Here is a 26,337-nt window from a genome sequence, read left to right as displayed (position 1 = left end):
AAAAAAACCGGCACCGTTAAAGAGCCTAAATAATATTCACCAGAATCACACCTATGTAGGTGCTTTAGGCTGCCAAACGCCACTATTGGCATTAGGCAACCTGAAGTGCCTACATAGGTGCCGGAAATGTAGGCCTGGAGATCCCTGGCCTACATTTCCGGTGCCTATCTTTTGCGGGGGCGCAATTCTCTATAGGGTGCCGTTGTGTAATTGACATGCGGTCAGTGGGGCTTTTCTATCCTTCTACTCCCCCTCCCCCTTGTATTTGAACTCTGCTGTCGATGTTGCTTTAAATCAATGGCATTTAAAGTTATACCTGGATATTCAGTGCCAACCAGTACCTGGATACTGGTGCTGAATATCTGGTATAAATAGCTGGGTAAGTTAGGGAAGTTGTTCTTGGTACTGGGACTGAATAATGGCAGTACCTGTTCTGAACTGTCCTGGCTCTTCAAATTATGACCAAAGGTTTGTGAGCAAGCAGTTTTCAACAATACCAGGGCTATAGTCTTTGTTTGGGGCTAAATATTTATTTATTTTGATATAGTTTCAGCCATTTTTAAAAATAAATATCCGTAGAAAGGTATAATTTGTTGGGTTTTCCATAATTACTTGTTGCAGTTCTAAGATAACTATTTTAAAATTTTGCTGTTACAGACCACTTTTAATGATCAGCTATTTTATTGTTTCAGTAATGTGATTTCTGGCTAATACTTAGTCTCTTAATTTTTATAAACCACAATGAACTCTAGAGGTGAGTGTGGTATATAAATGCCTAATGCAATAGTTTTTAAACATGTCCTGGTGGACCTCCAGCCAGTTGGGTTTTCAATATATCCCTAATGAATATGTATGAGGCAGATTTGGATGCCTGTCGTTATATGCAACGGAAAAAAGCAAAGGGGGATCTCATAACCAAAATAAGGGCTCCTTTTACTATGCGCTGAAGATTAGAGCGCAAACCACACGCTAAACGAAAAATACTAATGCAAGCTCTATGGAGGCGTTAGCGTCTAGCGCGCGTGGCATTGTAGCGTGCGCTAAAACCGCTAGCGCACCTTAGTAAAAGGAGCCCTAAGCCTTTATTGCAAACAGTTTGCAATAAAGACTTATTTTGGTTGTTACAACATCCCCCTTGCTTTTTTTTCGTTGTTTTTGTTTGTATCCCAAGGTGAGGGACTCTAATGTTTGTTTGCCTGTTTTTACCTCTGTTATATGCAAATCTACCTTATGCATATTGATTAGTGATATCTTGAAAACCCGACTGGCTGGGGGTCCCCCAGGACAGGTTTAAGAACCACTGTCCTAATGTAAAGTTGGATTTTCCTCCATGAAAAGGATGTGTGACATAATATTATTTGTATAATTTTTGCTATAATCAAACTTTTATTGAAAGAGTGGTTGATCGCTGGAATAGTCTTCCACTACAGGTGATTGAGGCCAGCAGCGTGCCTGATTTTAAGGCCAAATGGGATAGACACGTGGGATCTATTCACAGAGAAAGGTAGGGGAGGGTCATTAGGGTGGGCAGACTAGATGGGCCATGGCCCTTATCTGCCGTCTATTTCTATGTTTCTATGTTAAGAATAGATAGTAGTCATAGCTGGAAGTGATAATAGACATCTAATGATCTCTTAGACCACTGTATTAATGTATTTTGATTAACCTGACTCTGTTGTGTTAAAGAAAAATCTGAATATTCATTATTTTATTTGCAAGGAGCAACAAAATGAAAATCTAAGACATCTAAACAAGATATTGTACATATTTGGTGTCATATTTCAGCCTTCACATGCTAAGGAAAGTCAGACCCTATTTTCACCAAAAACACTTTGCAGTCCTAGTACAATCCATCATCCTCTCCAGATTGGATTATTGCAATTCTATCTACCTCAGCCTAACCAAGAAAAGCCTCCACAGACTTCAGCGGATTCAGAACGCCGTAGCTAAGCTTGTTTTTGCGAAAAGCAAATTTGATCACGTCTCACCACTCCTGTCTAAGCTCCATTGGCTCCCAGTAATCCCCAGGATCCACTTCAAATGTGCGTGTCTGGCCTACAAGATCCTACATGGCATCCTTCCTGCCGTTATCCCTCTATCCTGGAACTCCCCAACCCCTACTTCCTCCAGATCCTCCCAAATTTTTAAACTATCCTTCCCTTCCATAAAAGGTATTTCCCATGTAGGCAAACTTGGGTCGTCCCTCCCCTTTAGAATCACTGAGATCTGGAATAACCTCACCTCCCCTCTCCGAACCTCAAGCTCCCTCCAACTCAAACACCTAAAAACCTGGCTATTCTCAAAACTGTAACACTTCCCCCCTCTTAGGCCTCTCACCTTCCCCCTTTACACCTAACTCTTTAATCTCTCCACTGTAGTTCCTCTCTCATCTTTCTTCCTGTAAACCATGCCGAGCTCCGCATTCGTGGAGATGGTGCGGTATATAAACCCAAGGTTTAGTTTAGTTTAGTTTAGTTCAGTTTGATTTAGTTCAGGTTTTCACTTGTATATGGCAGCATGATACGCGAGAAAGAATTACCCCCAGAGAAAAGGGCACAGGTTTCTAATTCTGTACAAAGAAAAGATACCAATAAAAGCAATTGCATAGAAGCTGAAAGTTGATCATTCAACTGTCATAGCAACGGTCAGGTAAAATGAAAGACTGAAGAGTTTTCAGTCCTGGGCATAGTCAGGTTGACCAAGGGATACGGATATATGTGTGGACTATGTGATCATAAAGGCAGCTAAATATTCCCGAAGGGCATCAAGTATTATCAGAGCCAGAATTGCAGGTAGTTCACAGAAGAAACCAAACAGGACAACATGCAGAAGATTATTAGATGTCGGATTTTGATCTTATTGGCCTGCTTGAAAACTAAAGATGTCTGCCAAAAATATAAATCAGCTCACTTTCTGTCACAACTGTAGAGAATGACATGCGGACAAATTTGCCCCCTCCCCATGGTATCTCAATGTCCCTGTCCCGTCCTCACGAGTTCTGTCCTTGTCCCTGTCCCATTCCTGCAAGCACCGCCTTAACCGTATAAGCCTCAAACACTTATGATTGGGACAGGGAAAATTTGTCCCTGTGTCATTCTCTTGTCACAAGTACAGGCGGTGGATAGCCGAATTACGTTTTCAGATGAAAGCACTTTCACTCAGTCAGAGACATAACCCAAAGTATGTTATACTCATAGTGAAACAAGCCCTAAAGGTTATAGTTTGGGATGCAGTATCAGAATCTGGTCGAGCGGGGCTGTGGATTATGCCGAAGAATACTGCAATCAGTGGAACTGTAAATTTGAATGTTTTGAAAGAGAAACTGCTATACTTTGTTCATTTACAACTGAACCCATTTCCAGTAGTACGGTGTGCCGTGCCATGAAACTAAAGCTGTTAAGGCATGGCTGGCTTATGAACAGATATAATTGATAGAACCTTGGCTAGGCAACAGCTCAGATTTGAACATTATTGAAAATGTGTGGACCGTGATGAAGCAGAAAGTAGCCACACGCAATCCAACATCTGAAGCAGACCTTTTACTCTGGATCAAAGTTATGTGGACGCAGGAGATAATTCTAGAATTTAGCAGAAAGCTGCCCAATTCAATGCCAGAACGCATACAGACAGCTATTGAGAACAAAGGACATCCTTGTAAATAATGATATCTAGCAGAAAATGTCTGCAATGATGTTAAAGCTTAAATACAATACAGATGATTTATAGCTTTTAAATCTGATTTGTTTCATATATATGTTAAATAGCCATAAATAATGAAAATGGAGGTGATCACATGACTATCTGGATAGCACCAGGGTAATCAATAATAATTGTTAATGATCTTGCTGCTGGAATTATCCCCTAAATTCTATAAATGGCACCCAAATTTCCCAATGCAAAGTTGCATGCTATTCTGAGATGTTTGCGCAACTAAATTGGCTAAAGAGTCAATTATCACCAATAAGTGAGAGCTAACAATCAATTATTGGTGGTAATTGGCAACAATTCGGATGTGCATGCAAATCTTGCTAAGCACTATTCTATAAAAATTTTGTGCTCAAATCTTATAGCAAGCAACTCAAATGGGTGCATGGCCTTGAGGAGGGCATTGGGGGGAAGGGTGTTCACCAAAGATGCGGGCGGTATTCTTGAATATTGGGGATCTATGCCTAAATTACATGCCAGGATTTACACCAGGTTTCAGTTGATCTATATCTTGACACCCAAACCTAGTGTGGAAATTGATTTTACGCCCAACTCGGAAAGCCATTTATAGAATAGCACTCTAGGGCATATTCTACAAACGATGCCTTTAGATAGGTGTCCTACCAGCACCTACTTAATTGGCAAAGCTGTTAAAAAATTATTTTAAAAATCATTAAATAAAAATGTTGGCACCTAGAGGTGCCTTCAAAAACAGCACCTTCATTGCATCAACAGAGGCACCTTAAAATGCTTAAGGTCAAAATAGGTATGGCTAACACCGGAAATGACCTTAGGAGTTCTTAGGTGCCTCCGTAAACACAACTCATGTCATACGTAGGCACCAAACTTTTAGGCCTTCAAAGACAGTTCCAGCACCTATGTTTGAGGTAGCACTGTCCCTGAGACAAGAAAAGAACCTTAACAACTTTAAATCTAATCTCAAAACATTTCTTTTCAGAGATGCTTTTGAGATCTATACCTAGTTTTTCTTATTCAAAATCTCAGACATTAGGCCATGTATTAAAGATTTCCAATATTCCTATTGTATTTCGCCTCCCCTTTCTTTTATTTTAAGCAATGTATCCTCCCCATTTGCCCATATGTATCTCGTTTTGTCTGTAATGTTCTTGCGAAATTGTTCACCATGATTTTATATTTTTTAACATTTTTTTAAATACTTTGTATAAATTGTAAACTGCTTTGCACATAAAAGTGTTATATCAAGACCTAATTAAACTTGAAACTGTTGCATGATTGCCATGTGGTTGGTGGCTGTTTTTTAGGTGTCCGCCAATATCGGCGCTGTATGTAGAATCCGGTCCTCTGTGTGGAGTCTTTTGGGCACTGTTTTGTGAGCACCATTTACTGAATCTACTCTTATTTTGGCCATTAGATGCTGTATTAAAAATTTACTACAAAATGATTGGGACAGGGAAAATTTTGTATACAGTACTCCCACAAAATTCACGGCGGTTCCGTTCCAGGAACCCCCATGAATTTTGAAAAACCGCGAATACGGTTTTTAGGCAGGGGAGACAGGAAAGGGCAGCTGGAGAAGCAGGAGAGGGCAGCGTGTCAAAGCATCTTCTGATTGGTGAGGCCCGACTTTAGTACAGGAAGAGGCGGTTGGAGTATACCGCGAGTGATTTCCTTCACTTGCCGGCGCTCCGGCTGTCCTCTCCTGCAAGGTCATTTGTGGTCAGGAAAATCCTGCGAATGACCGGGACCGCGAACCACCGACCACAAATTTGCGGGGAAGCACTGTATTAACACTAGAGGTCACTGGCTTGCTCTGTTTTAGAAAGATATTAAATTATAAGTTTTCCACTCGCACATAAGATGTGCCATATATTTTATACTGTGGATTATTTTATATCATTAGCTATAGCTGACAGGTCATTTTTAGGAGGAATTAACCATAGGCAAAATACTCAATGTTGGGACTTTATAAAACAAAGCTGTCCATGTAAACTTTGTGACCAGTGACCTCTGGTGTCAAAATACAAAATTACCAAAAGGGCTTCAAAGCTCCAATGAGAATATAAGGGGCTCCTAGATACTGGTTTATCCTTTTTGTGTGTGTGGAGCTCCTTTGGAGCTTTGAGGCCCTTTTGATAATTTTGTATATTAACCCAAGAGGTCGCTGGTCACAAAGTTTACATGGACTGTTTGGTTTATATTTTTGCTGACAAGTAAATGAGTCTGTTCCTCATGTTTTTGTTTATGGGGACTTTAAGCATGTAATTTTACAACTGGGCGCCTAGTTTAAGGTGCCAATACTATACCTATTTCAAGACTATTTTATGAAGAAAAATAGGCGCCTACTTTTCTTTAAAAAATACTAGCATAAGTGGCTGAAAATGCGCCTTCACTTAAGGAACAATCACCCCAGCCCTAAATAAATGCTTCCTTTTTGCAAGAGTCCATGTAAATCATGCTATTCTACAGTATAATCCTTGTGTGATCCATTCAAACTCCACTCGTGTGCATATCAAAGTGAAAGTCCATATTATGCAACTGTGCGTGTACTTTTACACTGTCAGTATTTTATGAGTTCATTTACCTGAGGTTATGTTATCACTTGCACGCATATATGACTAATATACTGATATTTATATGCATTGTGCATGCTTAAACCTTAGTGCCACCTTATACTATAAAATTATGCCCTTTAGAGGCAGTTCTATAACAGGATTCCACCATTTAGGTGGCAAAGTTTAGCAGGTAACACCTGAATAGGTATGTGCGACACACAAATAGAAGATTAGATTAGATTAGAATTGCTTTATGCAGTATAATATTAGCATCAGTGGCATAGTAAGCAGGGGGCGGACCACCCCGGGCACTGTCTTAGTGGGGGTACTGTACCTCTCCACCCCCCATGCCACGCTCGTACCCTCCCTTCCCCACCTCTCCCGTACCTCTTTAAATCTTTGCCATCGCGAGCAGCTATTCTGGCCTGCTGTTTGCCCCAGCCTGGCTCCCTCTGAAATCACTTTGGGGTTGCAGGGCCTAAAAATGACTTCAGAGGTAAAGCCAACGTTGGCTTGAGCAACAGGCCGGAGAAGCTGCTCGCTCTTGGAAAAATTTAAAGAGGTATTAGGGAAGAGAGGGTGTGAGTGTGGCGCGGAGGGTGGTGGAGAGGAAGGTGTGCCCCCCCACTTCCTCTCCACCACCACCTCGGGTGCCTCCCTACCCTCGCTATGCCACTGGTTAGCATCAATCCATCAGGCGCTAATATTTATGGCAGGTACCTAAATGTAACATTTACACACGTAATGTATATTATTTTGAAAGTTAAGAGTGAAGTTATCAGTGTGGGCTACTGTTAAAAGATGTGTTATTTACTGTTAGCCCCAGTTTTTAGTAGCAAGATCTCGCTGCATAAAATAGGAGCTATGCTAAAATAGCACCAGTTAGTGGTAAAATAATATACAGTATCTTAATGTAACCCACATTGAGAACGTCTTAGTGTGAAGAGTTTCAGTCTCTGGGAACTGGAGTTGATATTATGATGTCATAATACCTCATTCCTTCAATGCCTAAGAGCCAACCTCACCAGTGATGTCACAAGAGATTGATTGCCTATATTGTAAAATACACTTCTCTCTCCAAATTCATGGGTTTAGGCCTCATGACTTCAGTTATTCACGAGTTTCTAAACCCTGACCCACTCCTACCTCCCAGACCTCCCCACACCTTACCTGGTGGTCTAGTGGTGAAGCAGGGAAGAAGCAGTCTTCCTATGCTCTTGCCCCATGCCGTGAACAAAAATGGCTGCCTTGTGTTCCTGTGGTCTCATGAGACTACATTGGGAACTCACGACGGCCATTTTTGTTCACGGCTCTCCACAGAAGCATAGGAAGAGCGTTCCTGTCCCGCTTCACTGCTAGACCACCAGGTAAGGTGTAGAAAGGTCTGGGGGGGGGGGGTTCAGTGTCGTCCCTAAAGTTATTCACGATTTTTCCATATTCATGGGCCAGCTCTGCCCCTAACCCCCGTGAATTTGGAGGGAGAAGTGTAGCATCTTAGCTATGATTACCTCTGGTAAAATAGCTAGTGTTTAAAACACATCTTAACAGTAGCCTACATTGCAAGCTAAGCTCCTGAGCATGTAAATGTTGGCCCTATTTCCCACCCTTCCCCTTCCCCTTCCCCTGTAATAGCCTTCTTGTACTAATGTGCTAAACTATTTGAGCATCTAATAGAGAATCATGGTTAGGCACACTGCTCACAAAAAACTATAGTAATGAAGGAGAACTATGATCAAAAGACCACTGTATCAAAACCCTGCTTTTCAAAAAATTCATCCAAATATCTTAACCCCTCCTCTTTTACCTCCAGAAGATTCACCTACCTTCAGATAACCTTCCCCCAAATTACCCACCTTAACACCTTCCAATTAAACAAATACCATAAATAGATTGTAACCTACCCTCTCTAACTGCATTCCATATGTATTTTTCATACAGTTCTTCACTGTCAGTTTAATTTCCATCCTATAAGTTCATATAGAATTTTTCTTTTTTCAACCATCTTTATTTTCTCTTCTTTATTAATTTCCAGGTACTTTAGTTAGATTGTGAGCCTTCGGGACAGTAAGGGAATTTTTTAAGTACCTTCTTACTTCTCATTTATAATCTTAATATATACTTTCTTCAAACCGCTTAGAACCTAACGGATGTAGCGGTATATAAGAAATAAATTACATTACATTACATTACTGTATGAGCTTATTTAAAGCTTTTTCAAAAAATAGTGGAGAAAAAAAAGAGACCTCAGTTAATCAATTCACTCCTTATCTCAGTACACAACAGTCCTTTTCATTTACATAGAGCTAATTTAACAGACTCTAACATTGGCATTGTATGGTTAATTTAGGTGACCTAAAACATATGATCTATAATTGCCCAATTATTCAGCCATTCTGGGGATCAGTTTGGAAAAACATTTGTTCTGTGTTACCAATTTCTTCCCAGTTATCTTTTAGCATTGTTCTCTTCCGATCTCATGCTTTGTCAGATGATTTGAATAAATGGCAGTCCAAATTATTTAAGAACATAAGATTTGCCGCTGCTGGGTCAGACCAGTGGTCCATCATGCCCAGCAGTCCGCTCACGCGACGGCCCTCTGGTCAAAGACCAGCACCCTAACTGAGACAAGCCCTACCTGTGCACGTCCTTGTTCAGCAGGAACTTGTCTAACTTTGTCTTGAATCCCTGGAAGGTGTTTTCCCCTATGACAGATTCCAGAAGAGCGTTCCAGTTTTCTACCACTCTCTGGGTGATATATTAATAGCTTTTACTATACAAATTATTCTTTCTCATTGGAAGTCAGCTCAGCAGTTAAATGTGTCTTTTTGGTGGGCCACAATTATGATGACTCATAAATATGAGTGCAAAGCCAACTCCCTTGTTTACAAAAGCTTCAAATCTAATAAAATTTGGTCACCACAACAGTCCTGTAATGGAGTATAACACAGTCATTGGTCTCTGAAAAAAACTCCACAAAAACCACTATCATAAATATTGTTTCAAAAGTTATTCAGATTGAGTGAAAATACAGCCAGGTACTTATCCTCATAGTTGGCCAAGATGGTTAATCACTGGTATACATGAAACTTCCTCAAGTCCTGTCACGTTATCTCAAAGGCAAGCAAACTCAAAAAGAGAAGAAAGAGAACTTCAGACAGACCCGACAGCGGCCATGTTTCGCTCCAAGCTATCTCAAGGGCTCTGGTCTTTTTTTAAAAAAAACATACAGCTTCGTCCATGTAAGACTCACCGATACTGTGTTACATTACAGGACTGTTGTGTGCTGAGATAAGGAGTGAATTGATTAACTGAGGTCTCTTTTTTTCTCCACTATTTTTTGAATAAGCTTTTCAGAGCTATTTGAATAAGCTCATACAGTGGTCTTTTGATCATAGTTCTCCTTCACTACTATAGTTTTTGTGTATATTACTTATTCAATAATAGTAGAAGTTCACACTGTGTCTAGTAGGCACACTACTGCCATTTACACACATAGCTGTGCACTTATGCACATGGATGACAGTATTCTTTAAATGTAAGTGTGTAAATGGTGTTTAACTTTAGATGCCCCATTATAGAATGAGAGGGGTTAATTCTTATTGTGGTGGTCACTGCTTTTGGGAGGGCCTTCATTGTTAAGGCTTCCTTGTTTTTTCTAGTGTTAGTTTCCCTTTCCAAACACAGAGGGGTCAATTCTACAAGTGGCCCTTTTAGTTAGGTGGCGCTAGGCATTGTATCGCCGCCTAATTTAAATGGCCCACATCCATAAAAACTATGTAACATCCCATTTAAATAAACATGTAGCTGCCTATCTGTGCCTCCGAGGCGGCACCATAATCGCAGCTATGGAGGCACCTATGGTAGAAGTAGACATGGCCAATGCCGGAAATGCTGTTAGGTGCCTCTGTAGACATGATTCACATGAAAGGTAGATGCCGGAAATGTAGGCCTTCAAAACCCTGACTTACATCTTTAGTGCCTACCTTTCACGCAAGTTGAGATTCTGAAAATGGCACCGTCACGTGATTGACATGTGATTGGCGGCGCTTTTTGCAGATTCAGGCCCCAACTGCCTATCCATTCCAACCTTTGAAGCTTCAGCTTGTGCCAGAGACTGAACTTTGACCTCAGATTTTCTTTTTTTCCCTGTCCTTTCCTCTCCTACTCCTGCTTTTCCCTCTCCTTGTGACATCTATTGTTTTTCCATCCACAGCAAAACAATTCAGATCAAAGTAATTGATGACGAGGAGTATGAAAAAAACAAGAATTTCTTCATTGAGCTGAAGGACCCACACATGGTGGATATGAGTTTACAGAAAGGTGTAGTACCTGCTCCTCAGATTAACACTAACGTTCCTCTATCCATTTCTCCTCCCCTTTCCTATTCTCATCTTCCTCCTCCTCCATTCCTTCTCACATCTTTGCTTATGTCTGTTCATTGGCTGCTGTTTTTAACACTGCTGCCTGTGCTCATGCCTGTCACATTGTATCCACAATTTTTAGCAGGAGAGTTTGGGGGGGGGGGGGGGGAATACTGGCACTGTCATTATGAGTGGCCTGACCTTCCTGAAATAATACTTGGAGATCTTTCTGCTAATGTTACAAACTGGAAGATAAGAGATCTTTCATTTCCTAAATTGAAGAAGGCCCTGTGGACTTGGCTTTTACAGTTAGCATTTGGACAAAATTACAGGGTGCAGAGCTAACATAAGAATCCTTGTTTTAATTCTTGTAGGGGAAAGGGTTACGCTGATTATTAATTTTTTTAAAAAAATGTTATTTCTTTTGTAAGCTGCCTTAATTGTCCTTTCTGGTCAATCAAATTTGATATAAATAGGAACATAACTCCAATGACAGTAAATTCTGCATACTTTTCCTGCCTTTTAGAAAAAAGAACTGCTATAACCGAATGACCACCGTCATCAGCATTGGTTTCCAGTGGGGGCAGGATGTCTGCTCATTACTGAAAAGGGCCTGCTATCTTATTAACCTTGACCTATAAGAAAGCACATGCTTATATCTGAAGTATGATAAGAACATAAGCAGTGCCTCTGCCGGGTCAGACCAGAGGTCCATCCCGCCCAGCAGTCCGCCCCCGCGGCGGCCCAACAGGTCAAGATCTGCCTTAATCACCATCTATCCTTGCTTACCACCTTTTGACAATTCAGCCTCTCAACTCCTCTACTTTTAGCACAGGGTACCTATAATTAAGAATGAGAATTGGAAAGCTGATCCGTGGCAGCCTCTTGGCAGAGGAAAGACCCTGTTCTCTTTTCTAAGCAGGTGCGCTAAGATACAGTGGATAGGATAGCTGTCCGTATTTAGTAGAGTCAGTGGACAAAGCCAGTAGTCTTAGTAACACGTACTGTAAAGTAATATCCAAAGGTTCTTACATGTTTAGCAATGGCTGCGGTTCATAGACAACCCTGCGAAAGACAAAGGCGTGCGTCGACAACTGAGCGCAAGACGGAGGCGCGCGCCGAAGAAAATTACAGTTTTTAGGGGCTCCGACGGGGGTTTTTGTTGGGGAGCCCCCCCAGTTTACTTAATAGAGATTGCGCCGGCGTTGGGGGGGTTGTAACCCTCCACATTTTACTGTAAACTCAACTTTTTCCCTAAAAACAGGGAAAAAGTGAAGTTTTCAGTAAAATGTAGGGGGTTACAAACCCCCCACAACGCCCCCACAACGTGGCGCGATCTCTATTAAGTAAAGTGGGGGGGGGGATTCCCCCCACAACCCCCCCTTCGGAGCCCTAAAAACAGTAATTTTCTGCGGCGTGCGCCTCCGCGCTGCGCTCAATTGTCTGCGCGCGCCTTTGTCCCAGTGCGCTTGTGACCTGACACCATGGCTGCTAAACATATAAGTCCCCTATCTGGGGGTCTTCAGTACCACCATCTGATTTATTTATTTTGATTTATATCCTGTCCTCCCAGCAAGCTCAGGGCGGGTTACATGAGACATACATAGACTTAATAATCAGAAGGGAAGAGGAAAGCAGACCAGACAATCAGGCAGTATACGTGATAGATCAAGGGATACTTGTGAAAGAGACAATTCACATATAGGTCTGTCATTCATATATAGTGTGTCAGGACTGTGGTTTAGTCATTGGAAAAATGAAGGTTTTTGCTGCTTTCCTAATGCTTTTCTAATGGCCACAGCATGGAATGAATAGTGCCAGGACAGAGCTTCGGCAGAGTGCCCAGCTATACTGATAGCAGTGATATTCAGCTACACTTTCTATGGCTATGTGGTTTAAATTAGGCTAGAAAAAAAGATTGTACTAGATTAAGGGCTCCTTTTACAAAGGTGCGTTAGGGCGCAGAATAGCATTCGCTAAAATGCTGCGCGCTAGCCACTACCACCTCTTCTTGAGCAGGCGGTAGTTTTTCGGGTAGTGCGTGCTAATCCGGTGCGTGTGCTAAAAACGCTAGCGCACCTTTGTAAAAGGAGCCCTAAATTGCTTAGATATATCACTTAAAGCAGAGGTGTCCAACCTGCGTCCCCGTGAAGTATTTTGTGCGGCCCCAGTCGAGGGCGATGCAGTGCTTTCCTCTGCTGCCCCCGGGTGTTTACCATCTTGCCGGCTCCCTCCTCTGTCTTGCTGCAGCATTTGTGCGGCCCCAGAAACATTCTATTCGTCCAATGCGGCCCAGGGAAACCAAAAGGTTGGACACCCCTGGCTTAAAGTGAAATGGAGAGGTAGATTAGTGGTGACCTCTTTTCCACACTGTAACTGGAGAAACCACAAAAAGAAGGCGGAACAGTAGTTTCTGGATGTTACAGGATCAGTTTGTTGGATATGATAAAAAATATATTAAAATATAAAAACATGAAACATAAAAACAATGCACTACAGTCCATGAAGACGAGCCATCGGTCAATTTGATGATGCATATAGTTCACAAAACCAGCAAACTTGCAGTGAAGTGAATCGTCTGTTCTACAATGTAAATCAATTTGCAATTACACTTGCATTCAGGTGAGCACCACATATTCATATCTAATAAACTGTTCCTGTAACATCCTGAAACTACTGTTCCTCCCTATTTTTGTAGAACTGCAAACTGGCAGCCAGGGTTCAAATCCTGCTGCTGCTTCCACCATTGTCTCAGGTTCAAAATTAGATGTAAGCCTTGTAGGAGCAGGGGGAATACCTACAGTACTTGAATGTCACTTACCTTGAGCTACTATTGAAAAATGTGTGAGCTAAAAACAAATACAGCACTTCCCTTATCTGGGTAGCATCATTGAATAAAATGTAGTTTTTTTTTTAATGGTTCAGCCAGTTTTAAAAAAAATTACAATCTACCCTACTGCTGATTATTGACTTGACGGTGTTCTGCCTTGAAAACTAGTGCCCACATCTAAACAGAACATTGAATTGTCCCTTTCTAACAAGACATGGATATAAATTCTAAGTCGATTGAAAATGAGGGCAAATGTCACTTCTTGTGCTGCAGGGATCTGTTCTGAGACCAGTGCTATTTAACTTATTTATAAATGATCTTGAAATTAGAAAAATGAGTGAGGTGATTAAAATTGCAGATGACACTAAACTGTTCAAAGTTGTTAAAACACATGCAGATTGTGAACAAATGCAGGCAGACCTTAGGAAATTGGAAGACTGGGCATCCAAATGTCAGATGAAATTTAGTGTGGACAAAGGCCAAGTGATGCATATTGGAATGAATAACCCAAATCATAATTACCAAATGCTAGGGTCCACCTTGGGGGTTAGCACCCAAGAAAAAGATCTGGGTGTCATAGCCTGAAACTGAGCGGCAGCAGGTTCAAGACAAATGTCGGGAAGTTCTGTTTCACACAACGAGTGGTGGGTGCTTGGAATGCTCTCCCAGAGGAGGTTGTGGCAGAGACTACTGTTCTGGGTTTCAAGCGCAAGTTGGATTCACACCTTCTTGCAAATCACATCGGGGGATACGGGAAATCCGGGTCTCCAATAAGGAGCACCTAACTGGGCCTCCGCATGTGCGGATCGCCGGACTAGATGGACCTAGGTCTGATCCGGCGAAGGCGGTTCTTATGTTCTTATATGATGAAACCTTCCATCAATGTACAGCAATGGCCAAAAAAGCAAACAAGATGTTAAGAATTATTAAAAAAGGGACTAAGACTAAGAATATTATCATGCCTTTGTATCGCTCCATGGTGCAACCTCACCCTGAGTATTGTGTTTAATTCTGGATGCCTTATCTCAAGAAAAATATAGCGGAACTAGAAAAAGTTCAAAGAAGAGCAACCAAGATGATAAAGGAGTTGGAACTCATCTCGTATGAGGAAAGACTGAAAAGATTAGGGCTCTTCAGCCTGGAAAAGAGATGGCTGAGGGGGAGATATGATTGAAGTCTACAAAATCTTGAGTGGTGTAGAACGGGTACAAGTTGATCAATTTTTATCTAATCTACAATTTGTGAGTCGCTCTATGCCTAAATAGGTTCAAGGTGACATACAATTTGAGTAAAGGTGGAGAAGTAGAGGAGGAAGAGGAGAAGAGACATGGAGAGGGAGGGTGGAGGATCTTCAGGGATAAGTGGAGAGTAGAATTAGCGATACATTTAACATTGAAGATATTGAAATCTCAGTCAAGTAGGCTATTGATTGGAATGAAGTGTGTTGCCCTGAAGAGAAGAGTCTTCAGTTTATTTTTAAATTTAAGATAGCTGGGTTCGGTTTCAATAGCTGTTGGAAGGTTGCTTCAGGTTTGTGTGCCATCAAAAATTACAAAAACTAGGGACACTCGAAGTTACAGGGAAATACCTTTAAAACCATTAGGAGGAAATATTTTTTCACTCAGAGAATAGTTAAGCTCTTACCACAACCTCTGTAACATTGCCAGAGGTTGTGGTAAGAGCGGTTAATATAGCTGGTTGTAAGAAAGATCTGGACAATTTCCCAGAGGAAAAATCCATAGTCTGTTATTAAGACAGACATGGGGGAAGCCACCGTTTGCCCTGGATCGGTAGCATGGAATGTTGCTTTTATTGGGGTTTTTGCCAGGTTCTAGTGACCTGGATTGGCCACTGTGAACAGGCTACTGGGCTAGATGGACCATTGGTCTAACCCAGTAAGGCTATTCTTATGTTCTTGTACAAACACATTGAAAAACATTCTGCATTTTAAGCTTTTTAAAATAGAACCTTATTTGGTTAGAAGCTTTCTGAAACAAGACTCCAAAAAGTGGCAAAATATGAAGAAATGTTAGCTTTATTTGTACTGTGGGTTTCAGTATAGTTAGCACGTACCTAGTAATTATGATTTGGGATCCAATATTGAGACCATGGGATACAGCCCGGCTACCTCCTACAGTCTGTGGCGATACCAGATATTCAGTAATGGGACCATATATGATCATAAGAACATAAGAATAGTTTTACTAGTTCAGACCAATGGTCCATCAAGCCCAGTAGCCCGTTCTCATGGTGGCCAATTCAAGTCACTAGCGCCTGGCCAAAATCCAAGGTGTAGCAATATTCCATGCAACCAATACAGGGCAAGCAGTGGCTTCCCCCATGTCTTTCTCAATAACAGACTATGGACTTTTCCTCTAGGAAATTGTCCAAACCTTTCTTAAAACCAGGTTAAGGTTTGCCAACGTGGACTTAGCTGGCCAAGCAGATATTTATCAGCTGGCCGGCTAAGACCTAATGGTCAAAGATAAACCTGCTTTTTAGGCGGGTCTATCTAGCCATGTGCCTTAGTTAGCCAGCTACTGAATATTGGAGGTGACTGTCTATCTGCTGACCTGGATATTCAGCGGGAGATGGCTAGCTATATCTTGCTGAATAATGGGGGACAGCCAGCTATCTGCTATTTGGCCGGCCAAGATCCATTCCTGACTGGCCAAATAGTGCTAGATATCAATTGGTTTGTCTCCATTTCATTCAGTGGAGTGAACAAGATGTGTCATGAGACATTGGAATGGTATTAGCCAGGACTAGGCTACATTGCTGGCTCTTTTAATTTGCCTTTGCAAGGTAGTAGTCATGCCGAGTTGCAGACAGAAGTAAAATGCAAAATAATATATTTTGATTTTTTTCCCTGGATGATTGAAATAGACAGAGGTTTGTTCCATTTATAAAGCAAAGCCCTTTTATCACCATGAAATAGCCCCATTTATCCATTTGCCACACATTTTCTTGCAGTGCTATCAAAGGTGTAGTTTGTCTGCTTCCATTGAGGGAGTTAAGTCTTTCTGGTGGGGGGGGGGGGGAGAGAGAGAAGGACCAATACAACATTAATACCTACAACATGTCCACCCCAAACTATGCCTAGCTGATTGGGTAGAAAATACCCCTGGCGTGAGCAGCTGAGCAGCTATGGCAGGGGGCCCCTGAAAGAACCCCCCAAATCAGCAGGAGGGATGCCCACTCTTTACTCCCCCCCAAAACCTCCAAATTGGGCCAATCATAGTTATAGACCTCGCTCATTCCATCCTAGGATGCACTGGGAAGGAGGCCTAAAGTCCTGATTGATACAGGTGCCTAAGGTCCCTCCTATGGGAGGGGATTTAGGCCCCTCCCCAGTGCATCCCAGGATGCATTAAGAAGGAGAAGGCCCACCATTTTGCAGAGGTGGGCCTGCTAGCCAGAGGGAATAAGCATCCCTTCAGCCATTCTTTCTTCATCAAAGGTACGGGAAGAGGGGGTGTTGGAGTGGTATTAGGGGTGCGGGGTAGGAGTCTAGACATTTGGGTGGTGTCGAGGGGTCTGGAGTTTTTGGGGTGTCACTGGTTAGGGGGGGCAACAGGAGGGAGTGGTCATATCTCCTGCTGGTCTACTTTCCGGGGGGGGGGGGGGTGTCAGGGATTGGGGGGGTGGCAGCAGGTAGGAGTAGGCATTCCTCCTGCTAATGGTGTTTCATGGGGAAGTGTTGGGGATTGCGGACTGGCAGCAGGAGGGAGTGGGTATCCCTCCTGCCAATTTCAGGGGATCCCCCTGCCACAGTCGCTCAGCTGATCATGGCAGGGGTATTTTTCCCCTGATCAGCTGAGCTGGCATGGCTCCTCAAAGCCGCAGCTTCGGGGAGGCCTGCCGGCTCATCTGATCAGGGATTCCCTTACCATGATCAGCTGAGCTGGCCATGTCTACTTGTAGGTTTTGAAATATAGGCCTTCGGATATTGATTAAGTATAGACATAGCACCATGAATCAACAAAAGGTTTATGAGTGGGTAGAAAGGTTTAAAGCAGGAAGAATGGTTTACACTTTTGGGTTAGGCCCCAGCCATTCATCAGCCACTGCTGCTACACTTCATGTCATGGGTCATGTCTGGGTGGCTAGTCCATCACTTTGCTGGCCTCTCCCATGTCCAAAAGGTCTTGTTCTGGACGTTTCAAACTTGGATGAATTTTTGGTTGAGAATGTGGTATAAAGATCAAACACCTAGACATACAAATGGGAGATTTTCAAAAAAAGATATACTTTAGACCAGTTGTCTCAAACTCAAACCCTTTGCAAGGCCATTTTGGATTTGTAGGTACTTGGAGGGCCTCAGAAAAAATAGTTAGGGGCTCATAATAAAAAAAAAATTTAAAAAGTGACCTAAATGGGTACTTGGACGATCAAAAAGCCTGGTCGTCCAAGTACCCATAATCAAAGCTGGTTTAAGACGTATCTAAAACCAGCTTAGGCCTTTCCCTTGCCTCTGAACGCAAAGAATGAAAAGAGGCATTTTTAGAGGAGGGGAAAGGGCAGGAGGTGGGCCAACCTACACCTAGGCGTACAGCAGGTATAACCAAAAGTTTTGGCAGGTTGTCTAGTCAGCACTTATACGTTTTGACTTAGACCAAGTCAAAACAGGTATAAGTGCCGAAAAAGGGGCCGCTGAGCTGATAGCTGCAGCTCAGCGGCCCCAGCAACTGCCTATGGTTCATCTCTCCTGCCACGATGGTGATCGCCCACCCCCCTCCAAACCACGGTACTTCAGGATGAGCATCGCAGCAGGGCTTGGCACCTGGCCGTCTGGACATCATTTAAAGGTACGGGGAGGGGGATGGGGGGTTGAGGGGTCGGCAGGTGGGGTCTTGCGGGTCGGCAGGGGGGCCGATCGGGAGTTTAAGGGGGCATTCGTGGGAGGGGGGTGCGTTGAGGGCAGGAGGGCCTGGGATCCCTCCTGCCCGTATCTTAGTGAGGGTGGAAGATAGGGGGTTTGCCTGAGCAGGAAGGCTTGGGCTCTCTCCTGCTCAATCATAATCAGTGGGGGGGGGAGGATGCCGCTGGGCAGTAGGGCTTGGGTTCCCTCCTGCCTGATCATAATCGGTGGGGGGGGGGGGGTCGGGATCGCCGGGGCAAGAGGGCTTGGGCTCCCTCTTGTCCCAATCGTAGTCGGGGTTTCAGGATCGCCGGGGCAAGAGGGTTTGGGCTCTCTCTTGCACCGATCATAATCGGCGGGGCCAGGAGGGCCTGGGCTCTCTCCTGGCTCAATGTTGTCAGCGGGGGTTGTGGGTCTCCGGGGCAGGAGGGCTTGGGCTCCCTCTTGCCCCGATCATTGGGGGGGGGGGATTCTGTAACAGCTGTTGTTTTTGACAGACACCGGTTACAGAATCTAGCTTTTAGGCGAAGGACTGGCTCCTCCTTCACCTAAAAGCCCTTGGTTTGGGCGTTTGGGACTTGGTTGATTATATGGTGTAAGTTTATATGTAGTGGTGGTCTGGGTGTTTAAACATCTGAACGTAGAGGCAGACCATTATTTTAAAAAAACTCCTTTTGGATATTTTTTTTTTGATAATGAACATTTTTCCTGCTTCTACTTTCAACGTTTAAGGCCTTAGGCCAAAAGGGGACTTAGACGATTTTTTTGATTATGCCCCTCTTAATATCTTATTAAAGAAATGACAATTTTGCATGAGGTAAAACTCTTTATATTTATAAATCTTTCCTTTTGGCTAAGTCTTAATAATAATATTGTAATTTATAACTAAAGAGACATATGATCAAGAAACTGTTTTATTTTACTTTTGTGATTATGATAAACATACCGAGGGCCTCAAAATAGTACCTGGCGGGCCCTGAGTTTGAGACCACTGTTTTAGATGTATTTTTCGAGAATGAACATTTTACTGCTGCCAACTTTGGGTGACTAGTGTGCTATGTCCAAATCAGACTTAGATGTATTTTTTTATTATAGCTCTCCACTGGTATATATGCAGTATGATCACTGGGAGCTCTTAATCTATGTCCTGCTCTGAATAATTCTAACCAGTGGATTGTGCTTTAACATATGAATGTTCCCTGTTTTCTGCTTTCTCTTTTCTATCAAAATTGGAGTTCTTTTCTACCTGAATTTTTAGTCTGTTCACCACCTTGTTATGTCCTCCGGAAAGGCAGTACTGTATACCAAATGTATTCTAAACATTTATATATGTAACATGTGCACACTTCCTTCATACTTTCTCATGCTATAATGTCCTCGCTCACCCCTCCCCTATGGTCCTCTTACTTTCTGTTCTCCAGACTTTCTCTGTAACTCTTGTAACATCCTCACACTCCCATTCCTTCAATCATTTCCTTTAATTATTCACCTTTCACTTCAACTATCATCAACATGACCCCCTTCTCATCTTCGCCACTGAAATCTCTCCATGATTTAGGGCTTCAAGGGTGACAATGGCCATACAACACTTAGGGTTGTACCTCCTCTCATAATTATCACAGGTCACCTTTTTACATGTCTGCAAAACATGATAGGCACTGAGTAGGCACTCTTTTCCAATTATTTAGAAAACATCTGAAAATGTGGCTATTTTCAAAAATGTAAATTCCGCTGCTCTCTATATAACCACCAATTCTTATTATATTTACTTTCTTAAACTCTTGTAAACCGTGTCGAGCTCTATCCTTAAAGAGAAGGTGCAGTATATAAGCTTAAGGTTTAGTTTAGTAGGAGAACAGGAGAATGTTGTATGGCCCTGGCTTCCTTCAGGTCCCTAACTGACATGAGAGTACTGTGACAAAGCCCAGAAGTGGGAACAGTGCATTCCCTCCAGCCTCCCTGCAACCATTGCCTCTGTGTCCAGGCCCTCAATCCTACAGCCGCAGTTCTGTAGGGACCAGCCAATTATACAGTGACTCCTCAGAGACAGGTCAGTTCTAAGCAAAGACAGAAGTCTATGGCCCATAACAAATGTGACCATATGTCCCGTTTTGAACAGGACTGTCCCGTTTTTAGATTCCTTGTACCATTGTCCCCATGCTCAGCTTCGGGATGCCGAAATGTCCTGTTTTCGGAGAGAGCGTTCCAAAGCTGTGTGTGGGGACATTGGGACAGGCGATCGTGGAGCCTGGGCTCTCTCCCTGATTTCCCGCCACTGCCGCAGCAACAGAGCCAGGTGAGGCGAATGCAGTGACTGCACAATGGCCAGCCCAGAAGCCTTCTCCCTGATGTCAATTCTGACGTTGGAGAGGAAGTTCTGTGCTAGCTAGGCAGTGATTGGCTGGCCTGGAACTTCTTCTCCAACGTCAGAATTGACGTAGGGGGAAGGCTTCTGGGCCGGTCGTTGTGCAGTTGCTGCACTCGCCTGGCCTGGCCCTGTTGCTGTGTTAGGGAAGCAGGGAGAAATTGTCATTGTTGTCGGTGGGGAGTGTGACAGCAGTGCCTTGGGGGAGCAGGGAGGTGGTGGTGGCTTGGGGGAGCAGGGAAAGAGAAAGAAAGATGGGGGAAAGAAAGAAATGATGCACAGTTAGAAGGAAGTGCAACCAGAGACTCACCAGACAACAAAGGTAGGAAAATGATTTTATTTTCAATTTAGTGATCAAAATGTGTCAGTTTTGAGAATTTATTTCTGCTGTCTATATTTTGCATTATATTTGTCTATTTTTCTATAGTTGTTACTGAGGTGATATTGCATATTTTAAAGTCATCTGTTTTGACCTCTTTGAAAAAACCCTGAATATAAATGATAATTAACATTTTTTCTGCATACAGTGTGCTTTGTGGGGTTTTTAAAATTTTATGGTTACCATTATGAATTAATAAGATATTGTATATACATAAAAATGAATGGAAAAAATTGGGGGCAGGGCTGGGGGGTGGGGCTAGGGCGGGATTGAGAGCAGGACTGAAAATCTTTAGATGTCCTGTTTTTGATGAAAAAATAAATGGTCACGTTACCCATAACCCATGTGAAGAAACAAGGCAATAAAAATGACAGAAAATTAGTATGTTGTATTTGTGAATGGGCTTTGCAGCTGTGCTTGCAGGGTATATCAGTTCCAAAAAGATGTAATTTTTTCCCCTTGTTATTATTGTAGCATAGTGCTACAAACTGTATGAAGAAGACAAGAAGGCGATTAGAGTAATCAGTGTGGTATCCCAGTGGATAGGCGATGCCAAATTGTGTCTATCAGAGAATGTGGGTGACAGAGAGAGAAAGAGAGAGACCACAGTTCTGCAACATTCATGTGTTACATAAATGGCTTAATATCGTCAGATATTCCATATTTTTATTTTATGCTGCCAAAAAATGTATTCAGTCTTACTCAAGGAATATTTGACTGCAGCAGTGATTTGCTCCTTGCAAAAATGTTTTCACACCTCTGAATTTCACAGAATGGATGTCAGGCCACCACAAATTATATAAACACAAGTTAACATTCTGTACCTCAGTATCTTAAATCTGAGGAAATGAAAGATTAAATGTTTTTCAAGAAATGGAAGATAGGCTGGATTGGGCCAATATTCAGAGCTATTTAAATGGACTGGAAGCTCTTCTGCCTGCTGAAATAGCTTGTTGCCGTCTAAGTGGAGATATTCAGCAGCACTTAACAAGAGAGAGCCGCTGAATATTCCCTTAGACTGCCCAAGTAAGAAGTGGGCAGGTCAAGGGCAGCATTGGGGGTTATACTGGGGAAGAGACCCAGGTTATGCAGATACCGGCATATTCAGTGCTGGCTGGCACCTGTATAGCAAAGTGGCCAAATTTAGGACAGCGCAAAAGCGTCCTAAATCTGGTTATTTTACTATGTGGATGCGAGTACTAAATATATGGCCTGCACTCTCGTAATATATATATTTCACAAGGGGTGGGAGGGGTCTCCAGAGGCCCGCAGGGGGATCGGGTAGGGAATTTTGCTATAATGAAAAATGATGTGGTCCTGGCCCAATATTCAGCCAGGGCCGCATATCTCTCTTATTTGGGCCTAGCTGAATTTCAGCGGGGCCCACATAAAGTTCTGACAGCCTGCCCACTCACACTTAGTTCCCAGTATTTAGTATCAGTGCCCGGACATGGCCCAGCACTGAATATTGGGGGCTAATTCAGCCAGCAACAGTAAGTGTTTACAAAAACACTGACCACCAACGGGTGAATATCAGGGGATATATTTCCAGGAAAGGAAAGAATCCCATGCTTGGAACAGAAGAATTCCTAGTTTGGGTAGTCTGGATCTGGAATGTTTTCTTTAAAGTTTCTTATTCTGAATTGCAGGCCTTGGTAAACAGATTTGGCTCTTCTCATTGCTTTTTAGATCCATGTCCTACATATTTATTGAAATCAGCCCCTCTAGAATTTTCTGTTTGGTTTATCTCTTGCTCAAGAGAAGCAATGAAGTGAGGACTATTTCCAGGTGTGGTTAGGAGGTATCCTGTTAACACCATTACTTAAGAATCAGTGTCTGATTCTCTGCCCCCATGCCACGTTCGCACCCTCCTTCCCCACTCCCACCTCACCTCTTTAAATCTTCACCAGCGTGAGCAACTTTTCCAGCCTGCTCGCACCTACCTGGCTCTCCTCTGAAATCACTTCCAGGTCATGGGGCTAGGAAGTGATGTTAGAGGGAAAGTCAACACCAGGGCAAATAAGATTTAAAAAGAGGGTGCGAGTATGGCATGGGGAAAGAGCATGGGGGGTGGAGAGGAGGGCATGGGGGGGGGGGGCGCCACCACCATGGATGCCTCCTACCCTCACTACACCACTGGGTATACCAATATTCATTAAGATTTAGGAACACTTAGGCCCTCTTTTACAAAGGCACGCTTAGCATTTTAGTGAGGATTTAGCACGTGCAAAAAAGCTTAGCGCACCTTTGTAAAAGAGGGTGTTAGAGGCCCTTACTTAGACTTAGAGGAAAAACTGCAGTAAAAATTGGCCTTTGCATATTCTTAGGTTGGTCATTCCTACGCACCAAAACCATTTTTACCACATACACATTTTAAATAAGGCCAGACAGTCCAAATCTTGAAATGGCAGGAACATAAGCTTCATATTTTACCTGATTTTGCAAAGGTAACTGCAAATAGGAGAAAGCAGTTCTTGCTTTTGAGGCCTCAATTCGGCAGATGAGAGTAAAATATGGGCTTCTCTATCCTGCAATTATGAAAATAACTTTCAACAACAAAACCACTCACTATGAGGAGCCGGCTAAACTTGAGGAGTTCATTAGCCAGCACCTGGACCCAGTGTCTTAGAAGTGCACTGTTCGAGTTATGCAGTATAAATATATACTTTTATTTTTTAAGGGGAGAATGATAAGATTCTTTAAAATGAAGAGTTCTGGATTTTGGATTTAATATAATTTTTATTCTTTCATTAATATTGAAAGTGCTTTGTTAAACATTTTACTTCGTGTTTTTTTGTTTGGCCAGTGGAGTCAGTGATTGCAGAAAGAAGGGTGGGGCTTTATGTGGTGTGTCACAGGACAAGGAAGTAGAGCTATGACTGGTGGCTGAGAGGCTCAGTGGTGTTTATGAAACTAAAGATTTGGTACATGAGGAGCCGAAAAGAGGCACAGCCTGTGGAGAGAGGACTGGGGAAGATACATGTGAGTAACTTTAATATGCTGATGTCTGCTGGTGGAAAGGATTGCATGAGCTCCAAAGCCACAGAAGTGCACGCACTCTCTCAGTTTGTGATTTACTGGAGGTGCATTGGAAAGTGGGGCTGTATATCAGGTACTATGGCAGAAGCATTAACAATTGTTTTGTCGAAGCTAAACAAAGATCCCATGTTGGTTTCAAACTACAGGCCTATTTCTTTAATGTGGATGGTAAAATTCTGGCTATGTTATTGGCTCTGAGATTAGCTAAGGCTCTCCTTTATATGATTGGAATGCACCAAACGGGTTTTGTTGCTCAAAGACATTCTGCAAATAATACTAGATTGGCACTGTATATGCTAAATTTAGCAAAAACAATGGATGATCCGGCCTTCTCTGTTTCTCTGGATGCAGAGAAGGCCTTCGATCGTGTAGAATGGACATTTATGTACCAAGCAATGGATTGGTTTGGTATTGGTTCTGGATTTATACAAATGATTTAAATCTTGTATAGTTCCCCTTATGCAAGATTATACATTAATAACAATTTTTATCCCAGGACAAGCAGGCAGGTATTCTCACTAGTGGGTGATGTCATCCAACAGAGCCCCGATACGGACATCTTGCAAGCATGTCTTGCTTGAAGAAACTCAGAAGTTTCGAGATGCCCGCACCGCGCATGCGCCAGTGCCTTCCCGCCCGATGCTCCGGGCGTGTCTCCTCAGTTCTTTTTCTTCCGCGGAGCTGAGAAGTATATCTTCAATTTGCGCCCATTGAATATCTTTTTTGCCTTCTTTTTGCCGCGGGTTGAGTTCTTTTGGGCTCTCCTGTACGTTTATTTCTTTCTTTGATTTCTTTTTCAAAAAAAAAAAAAAAAAAAATTTTTCCTTCCGACTCTGGGTCGGCCGCGTGGCTGAGGCCCCGCGCCTTCGACCTTGCGGCGGAGCTTTTTCGGCCTATGTCCCGGCCGATTACCGGTTTCAAAAAGCGTAGCAAGTGCCAGCGCGCGATTTCGCTCACGGACCCTCATCGACGCTGCTTACAGTGTCTGGGACCGGATCACTTTCCGAAATCGTGCCGGCCTTGCTCCACTCTGACGGTGAGAGCGTTTAAGCGCCGCTGTCTGCTCTGGGAGTCCATGTTCAAGATGGATGCTTCGTCAGCGCCTGCAGCTTCGACATCGACATCAACGGGGGCTTCGACTTCTTCAGCGAAGCCCGCTACCTCCCCAGCTGCTTCGGGCCTCCTGAAACCGGCATCATTCACCCCGGTTTCGGCCCCGACTTCGGCGCCGGTGCCTTCCTCCGTTCCCTCGGAGCAGGTCTCGACCCCGACAGTTCCACCAGTGGTGCTCAAGGTGCCGAAAGCTGGCAAGCAGAAGCACTCTGCACCTAAAGAGCGCGGAGACCGTGCGGAAGGGCCCCCTTTTGGTGCGGATCCCTCCAAATCGGCTTCGCTGCGGTCCATTCTGGAGGCTCAGTTCGTTGAGCTCATGCAAACCATGGGGCCTCGTCTGATTGCCACTATCCAGGGTGACCTCCCAGCTTCGGCTTCGAGGGGCGGACCGCCCCCTCCTCCTCCTCCACGCCGCACGACCTCGTTGCTCGGCGAGGAGGAGCGGCGAGTGGTGTCCGGGTCCTCGAGGAGGTCCTCCGAGAATGCTATGCCTCCTTTAGAACCGATTCCCTCGAGGAAGGTTTCTCTTAGTGAGATGCCTCCTCTGGAGCCCATTCCCTCGAGGAAACCCTCGTTTAGTGACCTGCCTCCCTTGGAACCGATTACTCCGCCCCATGATTCAGTGTGGCGTCCACCTTCGGGGCCATCCAGTCCGGGGCATAGCAGGAAGCGGGACGAGTTCTTCCGAACTCCCTATCAAGCCTGGGCGACGTCCAGAGAAGCACCGACTCTTCCACCTTTGAGATCGACGGCATCGAGTCCGATCTGCTCCTTGGAAGCGTCTGACCCAGTCTCGTACAGAAGGACTCGATCTCCTTCCAGGCATCGGTCCAGGCATTCTTCGAAGCATTCCTCTCGACACTCGACCGTCTCGCCTCAGAAGAAATTGCATCGGTTGGGGTATGCTGCTTCGACTGGGTCTCCTCCTCCGGGCCCGGAGTTCGAGGACCCCGAAGTTTTCTACTCGTCCTGTTGTTCACAGGCCTCTTTAGAACCGGAGGCTTCGTCTTCTTCTAGTCCGTCTCGCGGACAGGCGACGGCGGACCAGTTGTCCTTTTCATCGTTCCTCAGGCAGATGGCGGATGACTTGGACATTACTCTAGATGCGGGGTCTCGATATTCCAAAGAGTATCTCGATACCATGCACTTG

At 43.6% G+C, this 26,337-nt stretch overlaps 1 protein-coding gene across 14 annotated transcripts in view; it reads left to right on the top strand.

Moving 5' to 3' along the window:
* SLC8A3 (solute carrier family 8 member A3) overlaps nucleotides 1-26,337 on the top strand; it is a 502,626-nt gene that overhangs the window by 340,550 nt on the left and 135,739 nt on the right. For 7 of the 14 annotated variants that reach the window (XM_033952915.1, XM_033952912.1, XM_033952921.1 and 4 more), the window contains exon 3: nucleotides 10,453-10,559. The exons of 4 other annotated variants lie outside the window; for them this stretch is intronic. In XM_033952915.1, coding sequence (XP_033808806.1) covers nucleotides 10,453-10,559 — 107 coding nt within the window. Of the gene's footprint in view, nucleotides 1-10,452; nucleotides 10,560-23,915; nucleotides 24,018-26,337 lie in introns of those variants that run through there. 3 more of the 14 variants (XM_033952925.1, XM_033952923.1, XM_033952922.1) reach the window with 2 other exon arrangements.

Source organism: Geotrypetes seraphini, chromosome 7 (assembly GCF_902459505.1).
Source record: "Geotrypetes seraphini chromosome 7, aGeoSer1.1, whole genome shotgun sequence".
Lineage (NCBI taxonomy): Eukaryota > Metazoa > Chordata > Amphibia > Gymnophiona > Dermophiidae > Geotrypetes > Geotrypetes seraphini.
This window is presented reverse-complemented; position numbering and strand designations above follow the sequence as displayed.